Raw genomic sequence first — 25,537 nt, forward strand, 5'->3', positions numbered from 1 at the left:
TAAATCTTTAACAAGGACTAGATATCTCCTTCCTGGGTCAGTAGCACTGTGCTTTCTAATCATAATACACCTTGTGTTCCCCTTCTAATTAGTTCCATTCGGCACCATTTCAGTACATGACAAAAAGTTAAAGATGTGCTTCGGGGAAGGCTAGGAGAGCATTGTAGTGTTTGCAAGAAATAACACACTCTAACAGTTGAAATGCCCAACTAGAAATCAACTGGATCATTTACCAGATTTCCTTATTAAGAGGGTCTCAAATTAATTATAGACAAGAAAAACAAAACAAAACATGGGAACCAGAAAGAATCTGATTTCAAACTGCAGCCTCCAGCTTTTAATTCTGTTGTCAAACCAACCAACCAACCAACAAACAAAATCAACCAAATAAAAACCTCCTTATTGGTTTTCCTTCCCTTACCATCAGTTATCAAGGGAGCAAGAAGGGAATGACTTTCTTCTCAAATGTGCAGGACTCTTACGTCTTCAACAATGTCCTAAATAACACTGTATTCTAGTGAGAAATTAAACTGGGAAATATTATAGAGACTGAAATCCAAGCTAGTTTTAAAAGACTACTTCTTTACTGTCAAACAGCAACACAGAACTCACTGGCTTCCAAGAGCTTCAAACAAAATATCAGGTTGATGAAAACAAGCATAAAATATTACAGCAGACCTCCAGGGGTGGAAGGAACACGCATGCATCACATAGCTTTGGGACAGGTCGGTGCTGTTAGGTCATGGGGAAGTTCTGAGGCCTTGGCAGAAGGCTGAGAGTGAGTTTCTACGCGCCTTCCTTCTTGGTTATCCTGTGTACTGATTGGCTAATCACTTCATCGGTTCAGTTCTGTGTTTCTCATCCTATTATCATTGACCCACCGCAAAGATGTGGATTAATTAAAGATTTAACAGCTCTAAACATGCCCAGGAGTGCTTAAAAATAACCTATCCAACATTTCTATGAGCAAATGTAAGCCTATTAACTCCGCTGCACCCACCCCCAAAAGCATTCCTCAGACTTTAATTTGGAAAGTTAACATTTAATTTTGGTAACGTTAAATGAAAACAAGGTAAAAGCGAAAAGAATGGCAAGGCAATTGCTTTAGCATTTCTAAGAACACTCCACCCTGTGATTTAACTCTAGCCTCTCCGGCTGCCATGGAAAGCACTGAAATTCTACCTACACCTGCAGAAAATAAACTTAGAAACTCAGATATAGCAAAATAGGCTGACTGGCACTGCGTTCACTTCCGTTCTCTTGCTTATTTCATTAGCCAAAAAAAGAAACAAATTATCATTAAGAACTGTCAAGGAATGAATAAGAAAATTGTAAGCTGAAGTTAAAAAAAGAAACCAGCTCACTTGGGAAGCCTTCAAAGGAAGATAATAATACTTCTACTAAAAGCTTTGTTGAAAAATCAAGCCATTTGTTTCCACAAGTCAACATGATTCCAGTTGGTACTCACTGAGGACCAGGAATATATCAAACACACGTGCTTCACAAGAAACTACAAGTTTGTGGTATCATTCTTATGACCAATTGTAAAGAGAAAGCGACTCCAGAAGCTTTCTGGAGAGAGTTCATGGGTAAGGAGAGTGTGCTGATGAGCTCCTGGGTACAGGAAAACAGTGCCTAAGTGGTGGGAAACATTGAGAAAAAGAGACAGGGCTCCTGCACAGTGGGTTCAGGAAAAAGTGCCAAAGGGCTGGCCCAAGGAGCAGAATGAGGCTGAGGAAAGGAAGCAGGGTGCAGCCCAGTTGGCCATGAAGCATTCCCAGAGTGAGGTGGGGTGCCTCGGCTGGATGGGGCTATTTGGGGGAAAGGATCTGTTCCCAGAGCAAATTTGCCAATTATAACTGAGGGACTGTCATTTGTTGGCTAGAGCTCTCCAAGAAATCCTCCTCAGAAGCATACGGCTTCAGAGATTTTCCTGGGATCGGCCAGCTGGTGCTGTCCTCAACACTCAGTGGGGGGCAGTGGGAAAAGACCCTGAGCTTCCCTCTTCTAGTTCCGGGCCGGCTGTTCTCAGTCTCAAATATTTGACTTCAAGTAGAGAAACTAAAATGGGTTTGGCTACAGCATTTCAAGTTAGGTCACCTAAAAACAGCCATACTGCTTGTTCAGCAGTCACCTCCCATAAGAAAGAACTATTTTGCACAGAGCACCGACTATGCAATCTCTAATTCTGGCCCTCATCTGAGGTGTGAGACGCGCTATCAAGAACTCTGGGAAGTCACCAGAAGTAGACAAAACAAAACTTGCTTTTCTTTGTCGTCCTCTTTTTCCCTTTCAGCCCTGCACAATGTGCATCTGTTTAATGGCCCACCCGGCAATAAGATGTCTTTCATCTGTATTTACAAAACTGTTTACACAGATGCACATACCGTTACACTCGGACAAAGTCTCAAGTCCACAGGGTGAGAAGGGAACGATAATGGGAAGCATTTCATAACTAAAGCACAGGAGGACTCAGGGATGGAAACCAAGGTAGGAAAGTTACTACTTGGTCTCACATTGGAAAGAACGCTTTCATCTTACCTTCATATCAAAAGAGTTACTGAACTTGAGATTGAGTCCCATTAAATAACCTATAAAAAGCAGATCTGAGTATTCTCTTATTTTCAGAAAGTTGCCAGTGGCACATCTTCTGGTTTCCTCTGCTGATCTGGGAGATTCCTCTGGCTGAGCTATTTTTACAATGGTGTGTCAGAGCCAATTTGCACGGCCTTATTGTTAAATTTGCAGGAATTTATGGGAGCCAACTCTTAAACACAGCCATTGTTAAGAATTAAATTATGTAAATTTAAAATTATTAAAAAATTATATTTAAAACAAAGGCAGGAAACACTCAAAACTCATCACTTCCTAATTCTTTTACTACATTTTACTACTAATTATACTAATTATGCTCTAGAGGTTATGTCTATTGTATCTATTTGGTAGAAATACTGTTTCATGGCATGTTACTACACATCTCTTTGCAATTCCACATTCAGGGTTGTCACAGTGATACCCTGGAGTCTGCCATGGGGGCAATATTTACATCACAGACTCATCAAATGCTATAGATCAAGGTCCTTGGGTTTTCTCCCATAGAGCCTGCTGTTAACCATTTACCAGCACACCACTCACTCTATATAAGTACAAGGTAGAAGGGGAAGAAAGGATGCTATACATAATTGACTTGTGTTTTAAGTTGTATTATTAAGGCTTCTAAAGGTCCTCCAATATTTTACTTCAATATGAATTTTTTCATCTCTAGGAGTCGAGAATTACCCACCGTAACATTCTCTTTAGCTCTATGTTGTGTCTTGCATTATTCCTTTCTAAGTAATACTAATTGAGTCTCTACCTCTTTATATTCTCAGTGTTCGGGGTCATGCCTCTACTGACATTAAATATTCATTACTTGGAAAGGAGGAAAGATAGCTCTATCCAATAAGTTTTCTTCTGCAAAACTATGTACAGCTAAACCACTCATCTAAGGTAAAGAACCTAATTCTGTAAGCCACCTACTAAAATTAGTCGCCTAACTTTATAGAAAAAGTACACACATATGCTCATAAAAATGGGATGATCTGATTTAAAGTTTAAGTGAAGCAATTTAATTCAAGCAAAGCAAAAGGGAAATGTTCAAATGTCAGTATATAGATTAATTTTCCATTTTAGCACCAATTTAAATGTTTATAAAGGAATTTTTATAAATGACCTTCTCCACAAATTATTTATAGCTAAAGATAGACAGAGCAAATAAAATTATTTTGCACAGATGTGCAAAATTAATACACTCCCCTTGAATTTACTGTAGGTCTTAGGAATTGGTAGTAATAGGAATTTCTTCCAAGAATGCTAAAAACAGTTGTTTTTTTGGTTTGTTTTTTGTTTTTTTAAATGGTACCTGCAGTTACCAGGGGGTAAGGGTGGGAGAAGGGATAAATTGGGAGATTGGCATTAACACATACACACTACTACATATAAAATAGGTAACTGATAAGGACCTACTGTATAACACAGGGAACTCTACCCAGTACTCTGTAATGGCCTATATGGGAAAAGAATCTTAAAAAAACAGTGGATATATGTATGTGTATAACTTAACCACTTTGCTGTACAGCAGAAACTAACACAACATTGTAAATCAACTATACTCCAACCAAAAATTTTTTTTAAATGGTACTTGCAGTTACCTGTGGTCCATGGGGTAGCTGCTGTCTTGAATGGGCTGCGACGGAGGGAGGTGAGCTGGGAAGGCGCGGTCAGGTTTCGAAGTGTGAGCTGAGTTGGGAGACGCATGGTGCAGGGGGGACACTGGGGTGCTGGATGGTGTTGGGGGGTTGGAGGGCCTCATTCCCACTTGCGGCTTCTGATCATAGGCACTACCCAAGGAATGAAAGAAAAGAGAACATGTGCTTCTTGGGAGCAATTAAAACTTTTTTTTCCCCCAACCCAAGGGTAGAAAAAATATTTTAGGCTCAAGTCTTAAGGAAGTTGGAATTGCATGGTTTTTGGCTTCCGCAGCTCTAGAACACGTAATCTTTGAAACTGTCACACACTTAAAAAGAAAATGGGATAATGAATGTATAACTTGGTAACAGCATAAATATAAAACATCTGTTTTTAATACATATACAAACAACACACTATAAGGAACATCTCTGTCAATGAAAGCAGTGGCATATTATTTCCATTTATTCTTGATATGTCTCCTTAAGCAAGTTTCATAGATCTTTTCTAGATCATTAAATATTTCTGATATTATAATCCTTCTATATTACATAAGATTTTAGAATAAGAACTCACATCACTTTAACGAGATGCGGATCATACCTGGCTCGCCTTTATTTGTGTTAGAACTCTAAGAAGGCCATGCTTTTGCCTTACTGTCATTTTTTTAATGTAAAATAAATGACGCCTGGCATTAATTTCCTCACATAGGATAATAAAGGTTTATGAGGCAAATTAATAAAGATTTATGTCTCTGATATCTTTAAACTTTCTTGGAGTATAAGAATAGGTACAAAATAATGTTCTTAAGAGTAAAATCCTGTTATCATCGTCTAACTTCTGAACACAGTTACAAAATAATAAAATGAGTAATCTTGTTTTTATATACATTATGAATTTAAGTTGCTTTCTTTAGTGTAGCTCTCAGGAATATGATTTAACTAATTTTTGTGATCTAAAAAATATTTCATTGAAAACAAATTGTACTTAAATTTCTGAACAAAAAAAGATGTTCTAGATTAAAATACTGTATTTCATTTTAAAATAAAAAACATTCATTAATATATATTTTTCTTTAAAAAAGAAACTTTAAAAAAAAACTGACTTATGTAATAATTTACCCTGTTGCACCATCTATACAACAGAATAACATCCAAGTGCAAAAATACTTTATAGAAGTGAAGGAGCATGTGCTGCATAAGTCTTTCTTGCTTTAAGGCAAAGTCAGTGGAACTCATATTATGTTTGGTCCTACCTATTTCACCTACCAATATTTCTGAATGTGAACCCACTTCTTTTATAAACTGGTTCACCTGTCTCATTCCCACATAAAAAGAAAAAATGATACATCTCCTGTCCTAGAATATTACTTTTTTCCCTTATGAAATGCTGTATTGAGTTACACTGTTTGTATAGAAATGGAAATAACAAAATTTAATCCATATATCACTGTGGGAATTATTGGTCCCCAAGAAGAACCTCAAAATATTCAGGTAATTCTACCATTAATTTATGAAAGTCAGATATGTCTTTCTTCTTTCTAAGTCCATAAAGCAGCAGTTATTTCATAGCCACACTTCTGATCAATGCTAAAATGCAATGGCAACTCTATACCTATTTGGTTTATTAATGAAAAATTCCTCCATATGTTAAATAATTACTCTGAGAATACACAGTACTCTGAAGGAGAAAATGCAAAAATTAAAAACACGATAAAAATAAAACTCAGATTGATCAATATTGTTTTATCTGAACTCAGTATGTTTTAATAGTTGGCTTCTACAAGAGATCTGTTTTATAAAAGCTTTGCAGTTCAACTAAACTGCCTCATCATTTCAGGCTCTGGTGAACCTCCTAGAAAAGCAAATATAAAAGACAACTTGGCAAGAACAAATAGTAATAGAATGTCCAAGCACTGGTCAGGTACTGTGAGACTGCACACATCGAAGTTTCTCAAATCTTAACTATCTTGGACAACAAACTAGTAAATATAACAAAAAGGAAGCAGACTCACAGATATAAAGAACAAACGAGTGGTTACCAGTGGGGAGAGTGAAGTTGAGAGGGGCAACACAGGGGTAGGAGATTAAGAGGTACAAACTACTAGGCATAAAATAAGCTACAAGGACATACTGTACAACGCAGGGAATATAGCCAATATTTTATATTAACTATAAATGGAGTAGAACCTTTAAATGCTGTGAATCACTATCTTGTACACCTCTATCTTATATAATATTGTACATCAACTACACTTCAATTTAAAAAAAAAAGGGAAAAAAATTATTCCACAAAAAAGAAAAAAGAATATATGTAAAAAAAAATCTGAGGAAATAGAAGACTCCTTTGGATTATAACATATTATGAATTGCAATCAACATAATTTATAAGACCACAAATATTTGTAATCATTTTTATAAGTTTCTAAACTAACTCCTTTAAAGAACTACGTACGTCTCTACTATAATTGAGAGTAATAACATACAATATACAGAGCCAACTTTTTCCATACGCAATTAGAGGCTGATATGAAAAGCAGCAGAATGCAATTTACTATGAAGGGTTTTTAATGAACATACATGTTATCAAATTTTCCAACAAATGAACAATGCACTTCTACTGCTCCACCCCCCTTTATTATCATCTGAAGGAACACTGGCTTTTTAATAGATAATAGCCTCTGCTAAGCCTTATAAAATTCTAACTTTACTGCAATTGTCCATGAATGCATCTTATAGATCATCTGCAAAACCTGTCAGATAACTAATGTACTGCTTAGACCTGCCAAATGGTTCATTTTTTCCTGCACACTCTATCTAAAGTGCATAATGCTTTCTTTCTAATGAGAACTTTCAGCAGCTATTCATGCATGCAAAGTAAGAACTTCTCTCTCTCTTTTTTTCTTTTTTAAGTCAAGACAGACACAGGAAGCACCTTTCTCTTTTACTTGTTTATTTATTTATTTATTTGGGCACACTGCACAGCATGTAGGATCTTAGTTCTCTGACCAGGGATTGAACCAGTGCCCCCTGCAGTGGAAGTACGGATTCTTCACCACTGGATGGCCAGGGAAGTCCCCAGTCCCTCTTTTCAATCCCATAGTGCATCACTACAGTAGAAAAGTAACTCATGATCTGGATAAAAATGACTGCATTAAAATGATTCTGGGGGCTTCCCTGATGGCGCGGTGGTTAAGAACCTGCCCGCCAATGCAGGGGACATGTATTCGAGCCCTGGTCCGGGAAGATCCCAAATGCCGCGGAGCAACTAAGCCCGTGCGCCACAACTACTGAGCCTGCGCTCTAGAGTCCGTGAGCCACTGCTACTGAGCCCGTGCACCACAACTGCTGAAGCCTGCGCACCTAGAGCCTGTGCTCTGCAACAAGAGAAGCCACTGTAATAAGAAGCCAGCAAAACCCAACAAAGAGTAGGCCCCCTCGCCGCAACTAGAGAAAAGCCCGCACACAGCAACAAAGACCCCCCCCCCCCAAAAATGATAGGTCTCTGACTTGACCTTTAATTAAAATGATTCTGAAAGTATGTAATCAGACAGTAAATGGTCCTTCCGAGTTCTGCTAAACACATAACCTAATTAGCTTGTTATATGCTGCAGGTGTAACTCATAAAATATGACTTGAGATTTTATATTATGCTGGAATTGTGTTTCAATAAGAACCATCAGGCCTTCTCTATACACCTGATTGCTTTACCTGACATTGTACAGGCACTTTTCTCCATAGCTGAATTTAAAGGGCTGTTCTTGACTGCAGGCAGAGCCAAGTTCTGAACATGGACTGTGGGGTTCTTTCTTGATTTTCAGTGGGAGGCCATGAAAAGCCACTAGAAAACAAAACACAAATACCCACAAAAATGAAATACAGTTAGGAATTAAGTACACTAATCTGTTCTACTCCTCTTGGTTAAAACGTCACTAACATTTCAATATTAACTTTCATACATAAGAAAAATCACATTGGATGAATTTCATGCAAGAAAAGATTCTGGAGAATCTCCATATACTCGTTTGCTTTTACTGCATAACGAAATGCATGCCTTAACTCTCTCTCATTACTTAAAAGTCAGATGAACTACTTGTAATTGGTTTAGCTGATATTGACAGTACTAGAAGTTTTCAGAAAGTAAGCTTGAAAACATTTCAGAAAGGTTTCCAATGACTAAAGCAGAAAAAATACAGCTGATTATCCAAGAATTAACTGAAGACAGGAACATAATTTTAAGTATTATTGAAAGGAAAATATCTCAAATGTACCAACAGTAATGGTTTAATGGAATAACAACTGGACTATGAGAAAGAAAGTCCAGATGCATGCAGTTCTCAGGGTAACTAATGATACTTTGGACAAAAGGACAAAAACTCGACCTCTTTTTAGGCCAGAGCTCATATATAAAAATACAGATAAAACTATTTGCCTAACTACTTACCAGAAGTGTGAAGATACATTGTGAGAAATATGTTAAAGTTATTTTTCATATATAATCTACCATAAAACAATTATTCTATATAAAATGATGTTTCCTCCTTTTTCATATGACTTAGTGTCATATGTCATTACTGTTCAATATAATATAAAGACAATATCATAAAATATGAAGAAATATGTATATTTGGAATCATAGCTTTCAAACCAATAAATAAATAAGATTATATATTTTTATTCTTCTATATGAAACTGAACAAATGCATATTAGAGATCCTCAGAATAATTGAAGTTTTAGTATAAATGGAAAATGAATAAAAAGATAAGGGGAAAATAGACATGAGAATGAATTTTATTTTCATACAATTTGCACAGGTATGAATTATCAAGGATAAACACAAGAAGGACACACTGTGGGTAGTTACTCCAAGTCCTATAAAACCTGGGATTAAAACAAAATATTAAGTGTATATACTATAAAGGAAGATATTACAAGAGAAACTTTGTGGCTTATGATGCCATTCAGTCTTGATGATGATATTACAGCATTATGAACTTGTACTAACTTGAATGTCATATATAACTTTAGTATAAGAAATTGATATCAAGAGCTACCAAGCTCCAGGAAGATAAATGCTATTTGTTTATATAAGCACATAATTTTGACAAAAATGTTCAGTGGTACTCAAGAGACATCTGAAACACTGTAGAAAACAAATGTGCCACAGAAGTAAACAAGTTTCATCTAAATTAGTTGTCTAAGGAAAACTTAATAAATAATAATACAATTATTTCACTGAGTGGTCTATTTCAAAGTATTTTTTTCTAATTTAATGTGTGTTTAATATACCTACTCAAAGTAGAGAGTTAGAAACAAAGGGGAAAATTACATGTCTCTTCATATGCAAAGGGTACATATGTTCATTAACTTTACCAAGTCAGAAGGTTATAATTTATAAAACGTTACGATGGAAGAGGCTTAAGAACCTAAAGAATCAATTGTAACATGAGGACTTGTTTGGATTCTGACTTGAACAAACCAACTGAAAGAGACACCTTTCCAACAAATAAGATATTTCAATGGGGACTAGGTATTAGATGTTTAAGAAATTATTGTTCATTTTGTTGGATGTGATAATGAAATGGCAGTTGTACCAAAAAGAAAGGTTTAAAGCTAAAGCTTCATAAAATATTTACAGATAAAAAATAAGCTCTGGGATTTTCTTTAAAATACTCTAGAAAAAAATGTATGAGGGAAGAATCAAATAGAAAAATGCTGATAAATGTTAAAAGCTGACTGATGGATAGGTGGGAGTTCACTACATTATTTTCTTTACTTTTACCTGAATTTGCAAGATGAAATGTTTCTAAAATTTGGGAAAAAAATCACAAAAGATTTAAAGTAGTATTCTATAAGAAAATTCTCTCCCTGTGGGTGTGTGTGTGTGTTACTTCTTAGAATGACAAATATTGTATGATGCAATCTTGTAATATCTTAACCATGCATTTGTTGCTTTCTTAACAAATAGTTTTCCACTGTTTATTACTTACTTGAACATATACAGCAAAATGTGTATACCCTAGTTCAGCACTTTAGATTAAGTAGTAGGTTTTATATTTTCCTAAGAAAAAGCAGTAGCAACATCAAAGGGACTCACTTTGCCATTCAACTAGGTAACAAATCATTATACCTGAGAGATGAGATCTAAATTATATGAATGAAAATGGATAAGAACTTAAAATCTAATAAATTGCCAGTATGATGCAAAGTTTATCATATTTATCAAAATATCAAACATACCAGAGACTGCCATATTCAACATTACTATATTTTAAAAGTCTTTGGGACCATAGTGTAGGAAAAGATTAGTAAACAGGATGCAAAAGGCATTAACCATAAAAGAAAATAATCTACGAATTAGGCTTCATTGAAATTAAGAACTTCTCTTCATCAAGACACTAAGTTACAGACACCAAGAGGATACTTGCTATAGAAAGATCTGACAAAGAAATCATATTCAACATAATAAGAATTGCTACAAATTAATAAAAGAAAACAAGAGACCCAATTAAAACGGGCTAAAGACTCAAACGGGCAGTTCATAAAAGAAGATGCCCAAATGACAAACAAATGAGCAACAAAGCAAGCATATATGAAAAAGTATTCAGCATCTTTACTCATCAGGAAACTGCAAATAAAATCACACGAGGTTTTCACTATACACCCACTAGAATGGCTAAACTGAAAAAGACTGGCATTACCAAGATACGAAGAAGACCTAAAGCAATAAGAACTGCTTACATATGCTGCTAAGAGTATAAACTGACAAAAACACTTTGGAAAACTTTTTGAATTATCTACCAAGTCTCCATATAAATCTCCCCTATGATCCAGTAACTATACTCTTAGGTAGATATCAGAGAAAGGATTGAATATGTTTACTAAAGTACATGTTCACAGCAGCTTTATTCATAATACCAAAAACTGGAAAAATTCCAATGTTCATTAGCAGAAAAATGGATAAGTAAATTGTGGCTTATTCATACAATGGAATATTCCACAAGAATTAACAAGGAACACATTGATGACACACGCGGAAATGTGGATGGTCTCACAGACGCTAAATTGAGTAAGACAAACACAAAAGAGTATACAAAGAGTACACAGTATATGAATTTCAAGTACAGACCAAACTAATGGATAATGAAAGAATCTCCTTCTGTTGGTGGATGGGAGTGTTCATGACTGAGAAAGGGCACTAGTAACCTACTACAGAGCTGTAAATATTTTATATCTTGCTTTTGGCGGTGTATATATATGAGTATATACCTATGTAAAATTCATCAAGTTATACACTTAAGATTTGTGCATTGTAATGAATGTGTATCGCCATAAAAAGATTTAAAAGTATGAGAAGCATCAAGCAATGCTATACAAATTAAGATGCCTGGAAATGTCTGGTGGCCTCCTCTTCCAGCAGAGACATCTGATAATGTGCTTCAACTTCACATAATAAATAATTCCAGATGACTCACGGGAGGAATGACAAGTCTGGGGTACCATTGGGAATGGTTGCTAGCAGGAGAGTAGCCTCCTATCAAAATGTCCATTAATATCAACCTAGAAGCAAAAGGCATGACCCATCCTTGTAGATATACCATCTGGAGCTCTAGTGCTTTCAGACTGGCCCCATGAGTTTCCCAAAGTGACTTTAGAAGAAAGAACACATAAGGATTCCCAAAGTGCTATCAGAGGCAAGTAGATCCCTAAACAGGGGACCCCCAAATTTGGCCAATCATCAGATTACTGAGGGAAATTCTGAAAAAAAACAAACAGGCATTCCCATACTCCATATGTTACAGGTTCAGTTGTGTCCCCTCCAAATTTTATCCTGAGGTCCTAACCCCACCTCAGAATGTGACCTTATTTGGAAAATTAGTTAAGATGGGGTCATTAGGGTGGGACCCAGTTTGTGGTACCTTGTTATGGCAGCCCTAGCAAACTCATACCCTGTTCCCAGAAACTGATGCACTAAAGCTGGTATATAGATCAGGATTCTGTATCTTATAAAATTTTCTAGGTGATTCTCACAACCGGGCAAATTTCAAATCCACTATGATGCTTGGCAACACCTGGATCCAGTGTGTGCTGCACTGAAACAGGTCCAGTACCTGAAAAGACGTTTTTTAAAAAACTAACAATGCCTTCCTTTTTGTTAGATGCCAACACTCAAGGATTCTCACAGGTTCTCCAAGAAGTTTAGGGTTCCCCTACTCTCTCCGTGTGTGGGCCTCTTAATCACTGTGTGCCCTTGGAATCATGACTTTTTTTTTTCTAATCGTAAGCCAAATGCTAGGATTTTTTTTTAACTGCTGTGTTGAGGGGAAAAAAGAAGCCAGCCTAAGATCGTCAACCTTTTGCACAAGAACCGGAGCTACTTTATTTTCCTCATTTTCACTTTTCTGCTTCCTCGAGATTTTAGATCACAAAAATGACTTCTGTTATTTATTATTCTTCAGTAAGGGTAGTACAGAGACTCCCACCAGAGAGGGCTGAGCTGAGACCCTGTTGGGTATTTCATCACAGGGCTGAGAGCCTGAGCGTCTGTGAACAGGCAGTTTTCCAGCTCACTGGCACAGTCACAAGTGGAAGCAGCACATTCATTTTGTGCAATTTGCTTTACCTTCCCACAAGGAGTTGGTGCATGTAAAAGGCTGTTAAGTACTAAATTATTCCTTATCAAATCACCATCATCTGGAGTCATGATCAACACTAATTAAATTACTTTCGCTGAACATGGCTCCAGTCTGCTGCCGAGGCTGCTTAGGTACATTTCATCTCGCTTACTGTATTACTGTCCTGGCTGGCTCTGGAACCAGGGCTACAGGAATCGGCATTGTTTGTAGTTTTAATTAAAGTGAATCGTTCCTTCTTCAAGTGTGTCAAATCAAGTGAGTTAACTCCTTCATTTCATTTACAAAGAAGTGATGGTTCCCAATGATATTATATTATATCCTTATCCCTGACTTCAGACAGTTCAGATCATTTATCTATGAAATCTGCTGTCTTCCTCAAACACGTTTCCATGCAAACTTTTATGACCTGCAACTCCTCTGGACAATCAGATTTTTAGAAGGAGAAGCCAAGAGAACTCTCAAGAGATGATTCTTGCATTTTTTCTTTGATGGAGGCTTGACCTTTAAAACCACATCTTAAAGGCTGACTTACAATGACTGAGTTCCTCTAATGGTTAAATGTAAGTGCTCCAAAGTACCAGGACTTTAAAAAATGCACTTCCAAAATAAACTTAACCACTTCTTAATTCACACAGTTTACTTGGGTTTATGGTATTCATCGTAAAGTATTTGTTAGATTAGTGATTGTTTTCATTTTAGAACTATGAACTATGAGGCATCATCTTGGATTCCATTTTTTTCTGCCCACATTTTTGACCAGAGACCCACTCTTGTTGTCATCATTCTCCTGGAGCACAGAAATGCCCTTGGCTTTACAAACGCAACAATGCTTGTATACAACCAAGTCTTTGGCTCAGGGTAGACATATAGGTCATATCTGAACACCTACAACATTAGAGATGGAGATAATGAATTTAAAAAACTGCTCATAGGAGAATAATTTCCTAAACAGTCATGACCCTGGAGTATTTTTTGGCACCACTAAATTGAGAACAGACCATGTTATGACTTACTGGTTCATGTTAGTCCAGAGAATAAACAATGAAACTTACGAATTGAGTTTCTGCTTATATTTCTATAGTGAACATGATATAAATTTAAGAAAGATAATCTGCTAAACTGTAGGTGCTAACATACTGAACTCTGGTTGAGTTTGGAATAGTGCTAGAAAACACAAGCTATAATGCTTTTTTTTAAAAAAAGACTCAAATTTACACAGTATTATAAAGTTTTCAAAGAACCTTCACCAACTCTCGATTCTCATCATTCAAGATAAGGACATCAGCATTCCAACTTTGCAAAAAGAATTTTTAAAGGCATGAAAAAGCTAAGCTTCATGTCCAACTAAAGACCTAGGACTAACTTATAACAGGCTAGGAATTAAAGCCATGGGCTTTGGGCAGCAACTCTTGAACCCTTGAGCATACAATTCAAATATATTTTTGAATAAGCACACTTAAGGTCTCCTTCATGCACGAGCACCACTACAACACTATATCAGATGTTTCTTTATCCATTTACTTCGTCATTAATTCATTCATTTTCTACAGCCCAGACATTATGCCAGTTGCTAAGGGGCAGGGAATGCGGAGCTACAGAAGCTGCTGAACAGTAAGGCACAGTCCTAACCATCAAGAGCTCACAGAAGTCCAATTAGAGCTTATCCAGTTGTTTTTTTAAGAAAAGTTCTAATAAATATATTAGCCAGTCTTCTTTAAGTTTGATCACTTCATGTGTATGCTATGCATATTTCTGTATACATGACCTTAATAATATATTCTTGCACTTTTATCTAAATGAAAACGCTTAGAGCATTCATGCTTGCTTTTAGGCATTCTGCCTTCTTTCAATTTATTGCTGTGGCCTTCTTTCAATTTATTGCTGTGGCCAAAGGCATTTAAAAATTCACACCACTCATATTCCACTGAAGGAAAAACATTGCTATCCAGCATCTAAAGCTTCCCCTTGATTCTGATAACCAAAGTGTCACAAGTGATGGGTCCCCTTCTCTGTGTGGACACCGAATGTAAATACGGTGATAAATTGTCTTAGCTCTGACCTTTCACTCTGCTTTCCTCCCGACTCTTATCCTAAGAGTGAAATAGAGCAGTAATTTCTGTGAGTACAAAACAGTTACCCTGCAGAGAGAAGCACATCAGATTTTTTAACTACTACTTCTGTAAACAAAACTATGTCTTTGAATCACATCTGTAGTTTTTGAATCAATATTAGCTGGGAATTTAGAGCCTTGATGAGAGTCTCCTGAGTTTGATGTTGCGATTTCTGGTCTGCTCAAAAAGTCTGTTTTAGAATAGTCTACTGTACAGTATTTTAGAACAGGGGTTAGCAAATTGCAGCCCATGGGTCAAATCCAGCTTCCCACCTGTTTTGGTAAATAAAGTTTTATTGGAACACCATCCTACCCATTCATTTAGGTAGAGTCTAGGACTACTTTGAGTAACAATGGGATATTTGTGACAGAAACACTTTGACCCACAAAGCCTAAAATATTTACTATCTGAAAATAGAAAAACAGAAAAAAAATGTCTGCTGATCCCTAGACTAGATTATGGTCTGCAATGAGAAAGGAGAAAGATCTGGCACAGTGACCCGTGCTAGCGATAGGGAACAGCTAAATTAGTTAACAACGGATATTTAATTTTGCTTCACTAACCCTGTGTTTACTCTGGCTGTGTAGCCAATTTAAAGGGATACACACAAAAAAGATGGTGAAAAACATGACATGATATTCAGGCTCTAAAACACTAGAAATTTATGTGTTTTGAGGTATTTCAAGGCATTTACTTAGACCATGGTTATGTATAATGCAGAGAGTTTTTTACACTTGTCTACAAAATATAGCTGAGGAAGTCAAAACAAATCATTCTGTGGACACAAAAGTGTTTGTAAAATAATTTCACTTGGCTATAGCAGCAAATTAAAAAAAACTCTGTAAAAAGGGGAAAAAGTAAATGGTATACATAAATTAGGTTATTTAAGACCAGATACAAGCATGGCATGAAAAATGCATGTAGCCTTTTATACAAATATATATAGTTGGGAATACACTCACTAGATGAAAAGCATTCACTTTAAGTTAACATCACTTCAATTTCAGGTGATAAATGGGTGGCAGCGACCTCAATTAGTACTGGGTTAAATTCCAGAAGCAAAGGGGAAGGCTTGTGTACAAATAAAGACAATAGTGTCACACACTCCGTAAAACCATCTTCCAAGTCTTACAGAAAATCGGCAGGCACTTCTGCTGCATCTGAGACTCTCAAAGATTCTTTTCCAGTACATTTACTTCTTCCAAGCCCTCCCCACCCCCACTGTGTACACATACCACTCACACATACACACACCGACATCCATTACTAAAGGGCCTAATCTCAGCTATCAGCAGAGTGCCTCTATGGGGCCATTAAACCATTTCTCTTGTTTACAGTGCCCGAAGAAAGATGTGAATTATGCCTGTGACAAAACAAGCGATAACATTTCTAAACTGCTATCAAAATGCAAACTGAAACACATTTAAGGACAGAGACCCTGATCCCACTTTCCATGATTTTCCATTATTTGCAGCATCTGGAAATAGATTCACCTATAATATTTCTGAGACAAAAATTTTGACCACTGCACAGCAAGTTGATATATATTTTTTTCTGAAGCAATATTCTATGAGTAAAGCTGTTATCAAAAAGATGATACAATGTTTTTTAAAGGAATATTATCAGTGGGGATAGATCCCATACCTAGTTGGTCCTTTGATGTTATTTTGGCAACACATAGAATGCTGCTCCGTAGTAATCACAATTGAAAACATTAGATATGATCAAGTTTTAGCGATTGAGCCGGTGTTTGTACTCAGCAACCTCTGTGCTAAAGGAACCGTAATTGGACGCCCTATGGGTAAAAATATAAACAAGAGGAGCTACTTTAATTAGAGGAAGGCAAACAGTCATCAAACTGCCCCTGCATTGCTCCCAGAAGTAAATGTTCAGCACATGCAAGGAACTTCCTGGGCAGTCTGTAAACCAGAACTGAATCTCTGAGAAGCCACACCTTTCTCAGAAGGGCATATCAAACTTTTTTTTCCTAATACCAAACTCCTCCTATCAGTAACAGGGACTGCATGCTCCATTGCAGGGATTCCTGAATGGTCCTGCCAGGGGTGTACATACCCGAACAAAAGAGGGGATGGAGCTTGAAAAAGTCCCGGAGATCATCCTGCACCCCACAGCCCCATCCAGAATCTGGTGTGGTGTCTACAGACGTGGAAACCAGTACTGAGGACAGAGCCAAAATCAGAAGCCAGGAATCCTCACAATCTACAGAGAAAAGCCTCACACAAGACAGTTAAAAGTACACTTCATAATTCAACTTTCTCTACACCACAGACTACCATTATGACATCTTAATAGACAGAATAGAATGGACAAGTATTCTGGATTTGGAACCCTCCCTCTTCCAAAGCTAGCGGTGATAGCGAGACGCAACCAACTCTGACTCATGTGAAGGTCACTTATCTACCAGTCCTGATGGTCTAAACCAGAGGTTGCCAATGTTTCTGTCTGGTTCACATAGTGGCTTGAAATAATTTCAATTCGTTGTGATCTTTTTCTTTTTTTTGCGGTACACCGGCCTCTCACTGTTGTGGCCTCTCCCTTTGAGGAGCACAGGCTCCGGACGCGCAGGCTCAGCGGCCATGGCTCACGGGCCCAGCCGCTCCGCCGCATGTGGGATCTTCCCGGACCGGGGTACGAACCCACGTTCCCTGCATCGGCAGGCGGACTCTCAACCACTGCGCCACCGGGGAAGCCCCCGTTGTGATCATTTAAAAATCAGCTTAAAAATCTTTTTCTGGTTTAAAATTCTGGCTTCTCTAGAAAAAAACACAATATCCAGCAACACTGAATCCACTTTCCAGCCTGAAAAATAGGACAGCAGTTGACTGAGCCCTATATCAGCTTCCCCTTTGGCCACAACCCATGTTTTCCTATTTGTCACAGTTCCCACCATCGCTACCACTCCACACCCCATTCTCTCTGGCACTAAATTCACTTCCCTCATTTCTATGCTTGGCATGAGAGTTTTCTACACCTCATCAAACACATAGCTAAGAAATCATTAGTCAGTGTGTTTCCACATGTGGATGTGCATGTGCCCAGACACACACACACACACACACACACACACACACACACACACATTACCTCTAATCAGCAAAAATAACTATCACAAAACTCATAACACGCTCTGGCTTAGGTACTCAAGTACTTGTTCTCAGGCAATAGGGCAGAGCAGTGAAGGTAACAATCTGCCTGGTTTCAAATTTTGCCACTGTTACTTACCAGTTGTAAGAGTGGGCAAGCCTCTGTGAACTTCACTTTCCTCTTTTACAAAGTGGGCATGATAATAGCACCTGCCTTGTGGAGTTGCTGTTAAGATTAAATGGGACGCTATGTGTAAAGTACGTGAGTGCTCAATAATATTAGCTATTGGCATTGTTATGATTCAAACCCAGAATATTTACACATGACAGCTAAAAGAGAACACGTAGGTCACCCAGAAACATAACAGCAGTGACTAAGAGCGTGGAGATGAAATTTGCCTTTGCTACTTACTAGCTTAAGGACTTCTGGTCAACTAGGTAGCTGCTACAGGATTCAGTTTCTCCCTGTGTAATATGGGGCTTATCATAGACCTTCCTCATGGGGTTTGTGTGAGAATTAAATGCGGTAATGCACAGGAGAACTTTGAAGACTACCTGGCACGTGGTTAAGAACTCAGGAAACGTCAGTTATTACCATTATTACTCCAAGCACTTCCTTTCACAGAAGATAAACTGAAACTCAAGAAAGTGAAGTGACCAGTGATAGGACCGGGACTTCACCCATCAGAGTGTTACCATACTACGTTTTCTATTTCACCTTGTTTCCAATCTCACATGGAAACTTCACACACTCTACACATACCACTTCACAGTAGTATGTCAAGTCAACTGCTAAGAACAAACAATGTACACATGGAGGAAAACCTATAAGGAAGGTACCTTGACAAGAGGAAAAAGCAAACAGTGTGGCCTGGCAGAATGAGCACTGGATAAGGAGTCAAGTAATCTGTACCTAGTTCCTACCACCGCTAACTAGCTGCGTGACCTCAGGCACAGTGTGCAACCTCTCTGGGCTTCTGTTCCTCATCTCCAAAACAAAAGCATCAGACTAAGCAATCTTGTAGTTCTAAAAAGTAACTCTGGGTGTAAGTACCTCCTTGCTGATGTCAAAAAAAAAATGTAAAAGTCTGATGCAAGAATTCAGAGGGCATAACATTCTGAGGCCATGCAGCTCTAAGCACCTCAATAATCCCTGAGGGCATTACTGGATTTTAGCAAATGGTGGTCACTGAAATTCATAATGAGACTTAATCACCAAGAAAAGGCAAAACTGGGTATAATCTACTATATTCAAGAAAGGAGGGTGCATAATGCACATTAGAAAGGTGTACATATGGTTAATATTTTAAAACACTTGATGCTTTAAAAGGCATTTCATGGGCCACCTTCTTTCTAGCTGATGATGAAAAGTAATGTTATTATGTTGATAAAATAAAAAGCAGAATCAAAAGACAAAAAGTTACACTCCTAGTTTAAAAGCATCACAAGCACCATTAATTTAAAAATAGAGAGACCTCGGACAGTGTTGATTCATTCCTCTGAATTTTAAAGCCTAATCCTACTATAACAGTACGTCAGCAGTAATGGTGCTAAATGATCCTCCCCTTCACAATTTAACTGCCAGGAGAAAGTGCCCTGGTGGGAAACTGGTTCTTCCATCCGGAAAAGGGTAAGAACAGGGAAAAGAAGATCTAACGTAAAAACAATCCAAATCGAATCAGTTTTGCATTCTGTACTGGCTTCAAATCAGATCTTCCTTCCCCTACTGGTCCAGTAGATGGAAAGCAGCACGACACTATTTTTTTGGAAAGAGATTCTCTACAGCGAGCCCAAACAGAGAGTACTTCATATCCAGCTGGCAGGAATCAAACCTGAACAAGCTGCAGCTATTTGAGAAACAGATCTAATAAACTGAAATGAAGTTCTGAATCAAGATGCCCACCCAAACCCACACCCCTCAAAAACTGCCCTGCTTCATCAATTACCTACTTACGACCTTTATAAATACAGAAGATACCTCTTCTGCAGAAATTGTTCCATTGTGCTTTGATACGGATACTCGTTAAGACCTATACGGTTACAAAAATTAATATTACTTCTCTACCTTGGCATTCTGTAATTTCTTTCAAATAACGGACAGTACTGCCTTGGGAAAGGCTGACCAGTATCTATTATTATTCCTAGCTGACTTGGAAGATGCCAACACTACCTGGTGTTTCTCAGTCTAGCATGAAGAGGTTCTGAAGCAGGCCATGACAGATGGGCCCTGCAGAATACCCAGACACCAAGAGGGCTCTGTCCTCGATACTGTGTGACCACGAAGACAGGTCCTTCCCATAGGAAGGCTTCTTCTATCCTGCACCCCCCCTGCCTCATCCAGCTCTCCAGAACAAACCTCAGAGTACCACCCTCTGCAAACTATCTGTATAGATCTCTAACAAGTGGTTCAGATAAAAGGTGGTAAATATATTCTTTGAAATCTATTGATTAAAAAAAAAAGAAAGTAGACAACAGACAGTAGAGAAGAACCAAGGCAGACAGTAGCATCTAAGGATATTTTTACTTAGAAGTAGCAAACGATAAATGTAATCTTTAATTTTCTTTTTTATTAAATCACAAATACAGAAGCTCCAACCTAAAATTTTACATTAACTACTCTATAGACCATAGTAACATAAAAAACAAAATTAAGATGATATTTCATTGCCAAAGAAGACTGCCAATTACTAACATGCCCGTCATCACTTTGGAATAATAATTAGTAAAAAGACCAGCAGTTTTCTATGATTTGCACGTCTTACTCACTAAGAACAAGTAGTCAAATAAATAAGTTTTTATGAAATAAAGTATAACCACTTTCTCCAGTATTATTTTCAAAGCAATGAAATAAGTAATTAGTGATGCAAAGACTTGCTTAAATGAATTTGGTGGTCTTCAGAACTAGAGCAGTATAATTCTAAATTTAGAATTCATCTCACATGTAATGGCTTGAACTAGAAAAGTCTTTAAATAAGCCCAGAGGTAAGAGAAATGGTACATGGGCGACAGAGTGAATACCACCACCAAGACAACTGAAATTCCAAACGTATATGTCACACTCCCAAGTCTAACAAAATTCTATTATAGCACCATTTCTTCAATGTTTGGGCTTTACTTCTTTTAATATTCACCCCTTGAAAAGAATCTTTCAATTCTGATTTGGTGACCCGGTACTGCTTGAAAGATTCTATTTTCTTTCAAATTAGTGAATCCTCACTTTCGATTCATAATTTCAACATACTTTTCCTCCAGGCTGTATGTGAAAGAGCCTGTAATTTGCATGGTCTTAAATTGACCACTTTAGTTCCAAAATGATACACCGGATAAGTAGGATACAACACTCAAATGGCTGAAGTACACCTGCAGTATTCTGATGTCACTCGCCTGAAGACATGATCGAGAACAATTCAGACATTATTAGCCACTTGGCTCCTTGTTCAAAAAGACACCATCGGTAGACAAAGCTGAAAATATGTTGTGAATACCAGAGCTAGAAAAGTTTACCCCACAAAGAAAGGCAGCTGCCTAGAGCCAAAAAAAGTACCTTTCAGTAAATGCCAATAAAACTTTACAGGCTGCCAAAATAACAAAGAGTAATTACAAAGGAAACTTTGTAATTTTCCTGACAATAAACACCTTCTTAAAAAAGAAATTATCTGTCACTTGGCCTCAATTGTTACAGATGTTACTACTAATGAGGATAAATCCCACAAACACATCTTACTTAAACCAACTACTAATTTGGTACAAAATTTTTAGAATTTCTTCCCCAAAATAAATTTGGGGATTTTCTTTAAATATGCCCTGTAATATTTAATTCAATTGTACACTAGAGCTTTTTCCATGAGAAATTACCATTCTTACAGAAAAGCTTTTATCCAAACTATTTTGCCCATCTTGAAAAATGGTTACTTAACTGTACCAGATTAAGAACTCTCTCCAAGAAAAGGCAGATTCATGAAATATAAAAGTAAATACTATGATTTGGGAGCCACATTTTTAACCCCAAAATAGCCTTTATGAAGAAAAAAATGTTTCATTATTACGTAGAAACATTTAGAAAAGTGCACGTTATTTTTCATACAGCAGATAATATTGCTGACCATACTTCCTTATGAAAATCCATAACATTTTCTTAAAAAATGAGACTCATAGCTAAGTACAGTGTTTGCTTCCTAAACTGTGACAATACCATCAGCACCTCCAGATGCCAATCAAGCCCTTTTGTCATTTCTTAACAATAAATACTAACTTAAAAAATCTATAGCACGAGTGATCTCAGAATAACTATAAAAAGTCTCTACTGACACAGGCCCAGTCTTCATAAATAAAATAAGCAAACAAGCCAAAGGATGAAGGGAGCTTTGGATAGGCTTAAACATGGCCATGAAATAAACAGTCAAGAGATACCACATAAGATACAGTATATAAGGAGCTGATTTTACTTTGCAAAAGTTTCAGAAAGCAAATGTAAACAATCAGTGTATACACAGATCGCATTTCCACAGCTAAAGGATATAATCCCAAGAAAACTGTTTTTGGGATGAAGAGTTTCAGAATTACACTAGCATTTTTTAAGTGGTTTCTGTGATTTCGTAACATACTTATTTTTAAAAGATTGCTTCCAGGGCTTCCCTGGTGGCACAGTGGTTAAGAATCCGCCTGCCAGTGCAGGGGACATGGGCTCGAGCCCCGGTCCGGGAATATCCCACATGCCGTGGAGCGGCTGGGCCCGTGCGCCACAACTACTGAGCCTGTGCTCTAGAGCCCGCAAGCCACAACTACTGAGCCCACATGCCACAACTACTGAAGCCCGTGCGCCTAGAGCCCATGCTCCGCAACAAGAGAAGCCACCGCAATGAGAAGCCTGCTCGCTGCAACTAGAGAAAGCCTGCACACAGCAACGAACACCGAACGCAGCCAAAAATAAATAAATAAATAAATTCATTAAAAAAATAGATTGCTAGGCTTCCCTAGTGGCGTAGTGGTTGAGAGTCCGCCTGCCGATGCAGGGGACACGAGTTCGTGCCCCGGTCCGGGAAGATCCCATATGCCGCGGAGCCTGTGCGTCCAGAGCCTGTGCTCCGCAACGGGAGAGGCCACAACAGTGAGAGGCCCACATACCGAAGGGAAAAAAAAAAAAATAGATTGCTTCCTTTGAATATGTTTTTTTTTTTAATGTATTATATTATAGATTAAATTAATTTTTTTCTACAGGAAGACATCTCTAATTTTTAAATGGCATAACAGTTGGGAGTTATGAATCACAAATGCACCAAGTCAGTTTATGGTACTACATAGAGTAAGAGACTACTCTTATCCACTTTCACAATCTTCACAATGAACAGCTATTGAGAAAGACTTTAACCATGGATAATACAACTTTTTAAATATGATTTTTATACCCTGCAGCCCAATTCATCTCAAGACATATTTATATAAATTTACAATTATATGTGACTTACTTGCTATGATCTAGGGATATATAATCATGAGAATAGCTAAAAATACGAAATCAAGTATTATACAACTATTCATTCATTACACAAACTGATAACCTTAGAAATTTCCTTAATTGTCACCCTATTCACAGTATTCCAGAAGGGCTTCTTAAATGTGTAGAAAATTATCCCAAAATTTTTTATTACACTTCATAGAGTTGTTGATGTAACTTCACAGCTGCTAGTTCAAAGGAAGTCTGTTCCTTTTTTCCCCTACTCTAGAGCCTTCCTATTGCATGATCCCACAAGTGCATCCTTGAGGTTACATTACAGGGGAAAACGCCATGTAATAAGATCGTTCTGCTTGGTCCTTCAGGAACCAGCCCTGTCTGATAGGAACCAAGACTTCTCACCGGTTACTATATTTGGCTCCAGAGCAGTAGTGTCAGGGCAACTTTCCAATGTACATTTTTTACTTTGACTTGCTAATTGCAAATAAGGGGAAATTAGATTACCACATTAAACATAAAAGGTAGAGCATAACTAGGTAGCAGTATTGTACAGGTGTTATTGGAAATAGAAAATCACGGCACGGAGGCAATAATATTTGTATATTACAAATCTTTTTACTTCTACTTTGGACAAAGCGTTTTGTGGTAACATCAAGATACATATCAAATCATACTAATCTTTGCACAGTGCAAGTCTTTATGTTATGCATAATATATAGATGCACTAACTGGGAAATTCTGCATTGGACTGTATTTTCACATAAATTTCACTTAAATAAATATTAGTTACTAATAATCCTTGTGGATTTAAAATATTAAAGATGTAAGGTATATATAAATGGATCTCCAGGCTCAAATGAGTTGGTATAACCAAACAATCAATGTATTCTCATGTTTAACTGCTTTCTTTTAAAACTGTCAAAACTGTATTTACTGCTGTGTCAACCTAAAGCACCTATTTAAAATTTGCCTCTTGAGACGCTTAGATGCTAACAACAAGCCCATGTGAATAAACGGATATTATAATGCCTACTGTAGATCACAAATTATACAGGAACAATCATTTTTCTACAACTTAGTGATCAAAGAGGATGACAGACAATGAAAACAGTGTTTTTTCAAGCCACTTAATGTTTTACCGATGTAACACAATGTAGGAAACTCATGAGTAAAATGGACTTTTTAATACTTTTTTATGTTGTCTTCTGAAATATAATCTCATTCTTTAGAACACAGAGCTCTACCAATGTGTCTGCTATAACTGCAGGTGTAAAGTCAGTATTAAGTGTGTCAAATACTGTAGCCAGCTGATACGTTCGGCAGCTTATATTAGCACTTAAACCACACAAAGAAGATTTATACAGCCCTCCTTCGTAATAGACATTTCCAAGAAACTAGAAAATTATGAAGATGAAAGAGGACTCGGCTCTCCTTCCATGTGTGCAAATAGAAAAGATGAACTTTGGAGAAACACAAGGATACCACCCACAAAACAAGTGTATGATCACAAACAAAACAGGCCTGGTTTGCATTCTCCACCTCGCTCCCCTGAAGTTAATCGAAGCTTTGTAAACTGAGGGTGTGCATAGGGATAAATATTGTCAGATTAAGCTTGATTCCCCTCTCCCTTTACAACTGCATGCATATAAATTCTTAGCCACTGCACATTTCTTCAATTTACCACATTAGATTCCACCGACATAATTATAACATTTCTGATACAGGTGCATTACTTAGTATGTATCTCTTTTAAATATGGTTAGCTACAGTGTGCTTATATGCTGAAATATACGTACAAAAAATATAGGGCTTCCCTGGTGGCGCGGTGGTTGAGAATCCACCTGCCGATGCAGGGGACACGGGTTTGTGCCCCAGTCCGGGAAGATCCCACATGCCGCTGAGCGGCTGGGCCCGTGAGCCGTGGCCACTGAGCCTGCGCGTCCGGAGCCTGTGCTCCGCAACGGGAGAGGCCACAACAGTGAGGGGCCCACGTACCGCAAAAAAAAA

General features: G+C 37.5%; 1 protein-coding gene across 7 annotated transcripts in view; it reads right to left on the bottom strand.

The window, feature by feature from the left end:
* Positions 1-25,537, bottom strand: part of ETV1 (ETS variant transcription factor 1) — a 96,573-nt gene that overhangs the window by 37,152 nt on the left and 33,884 nt on the right. For 6 of the 7 annotated variants that reach the window (XM_007445592.1, XM_007445593.1, XM_007445591.1 and 3 more), the window contains 2 exons: positions 7,938-8,067; positions 4,191-4,379 (listed from right to left, as the gene is read on the bottom strand). In XM_007445592.1, the coding sequence (XP_007445654.1) occupies positions 4,191-4,379; positions 7,938-8,067 (319 nt within the window). The remainder of the gene's footprint in view (positions 1-4,190; positions 4,380-7,937; positions 8,068-25,537) is intronic. The other variant, XM_007445596.1, reaches the window with a different exon arrangement.

This window comes from Lipotes vexillifer, unplaced genomic scaffold (genome assembly GCF_000442215.2).
Source record: "Lipotes vexillifer unplaced genomic scaffold, Lipotes_vexillifer_v1.1 scaffold1198, whole genome shotgun sequence".
NCBI lineage: Eukaryota > Metazoa > Chordata > Mammalia > Artiodactyla > Lipotidae > Lipotes > Lipotes vexillifer.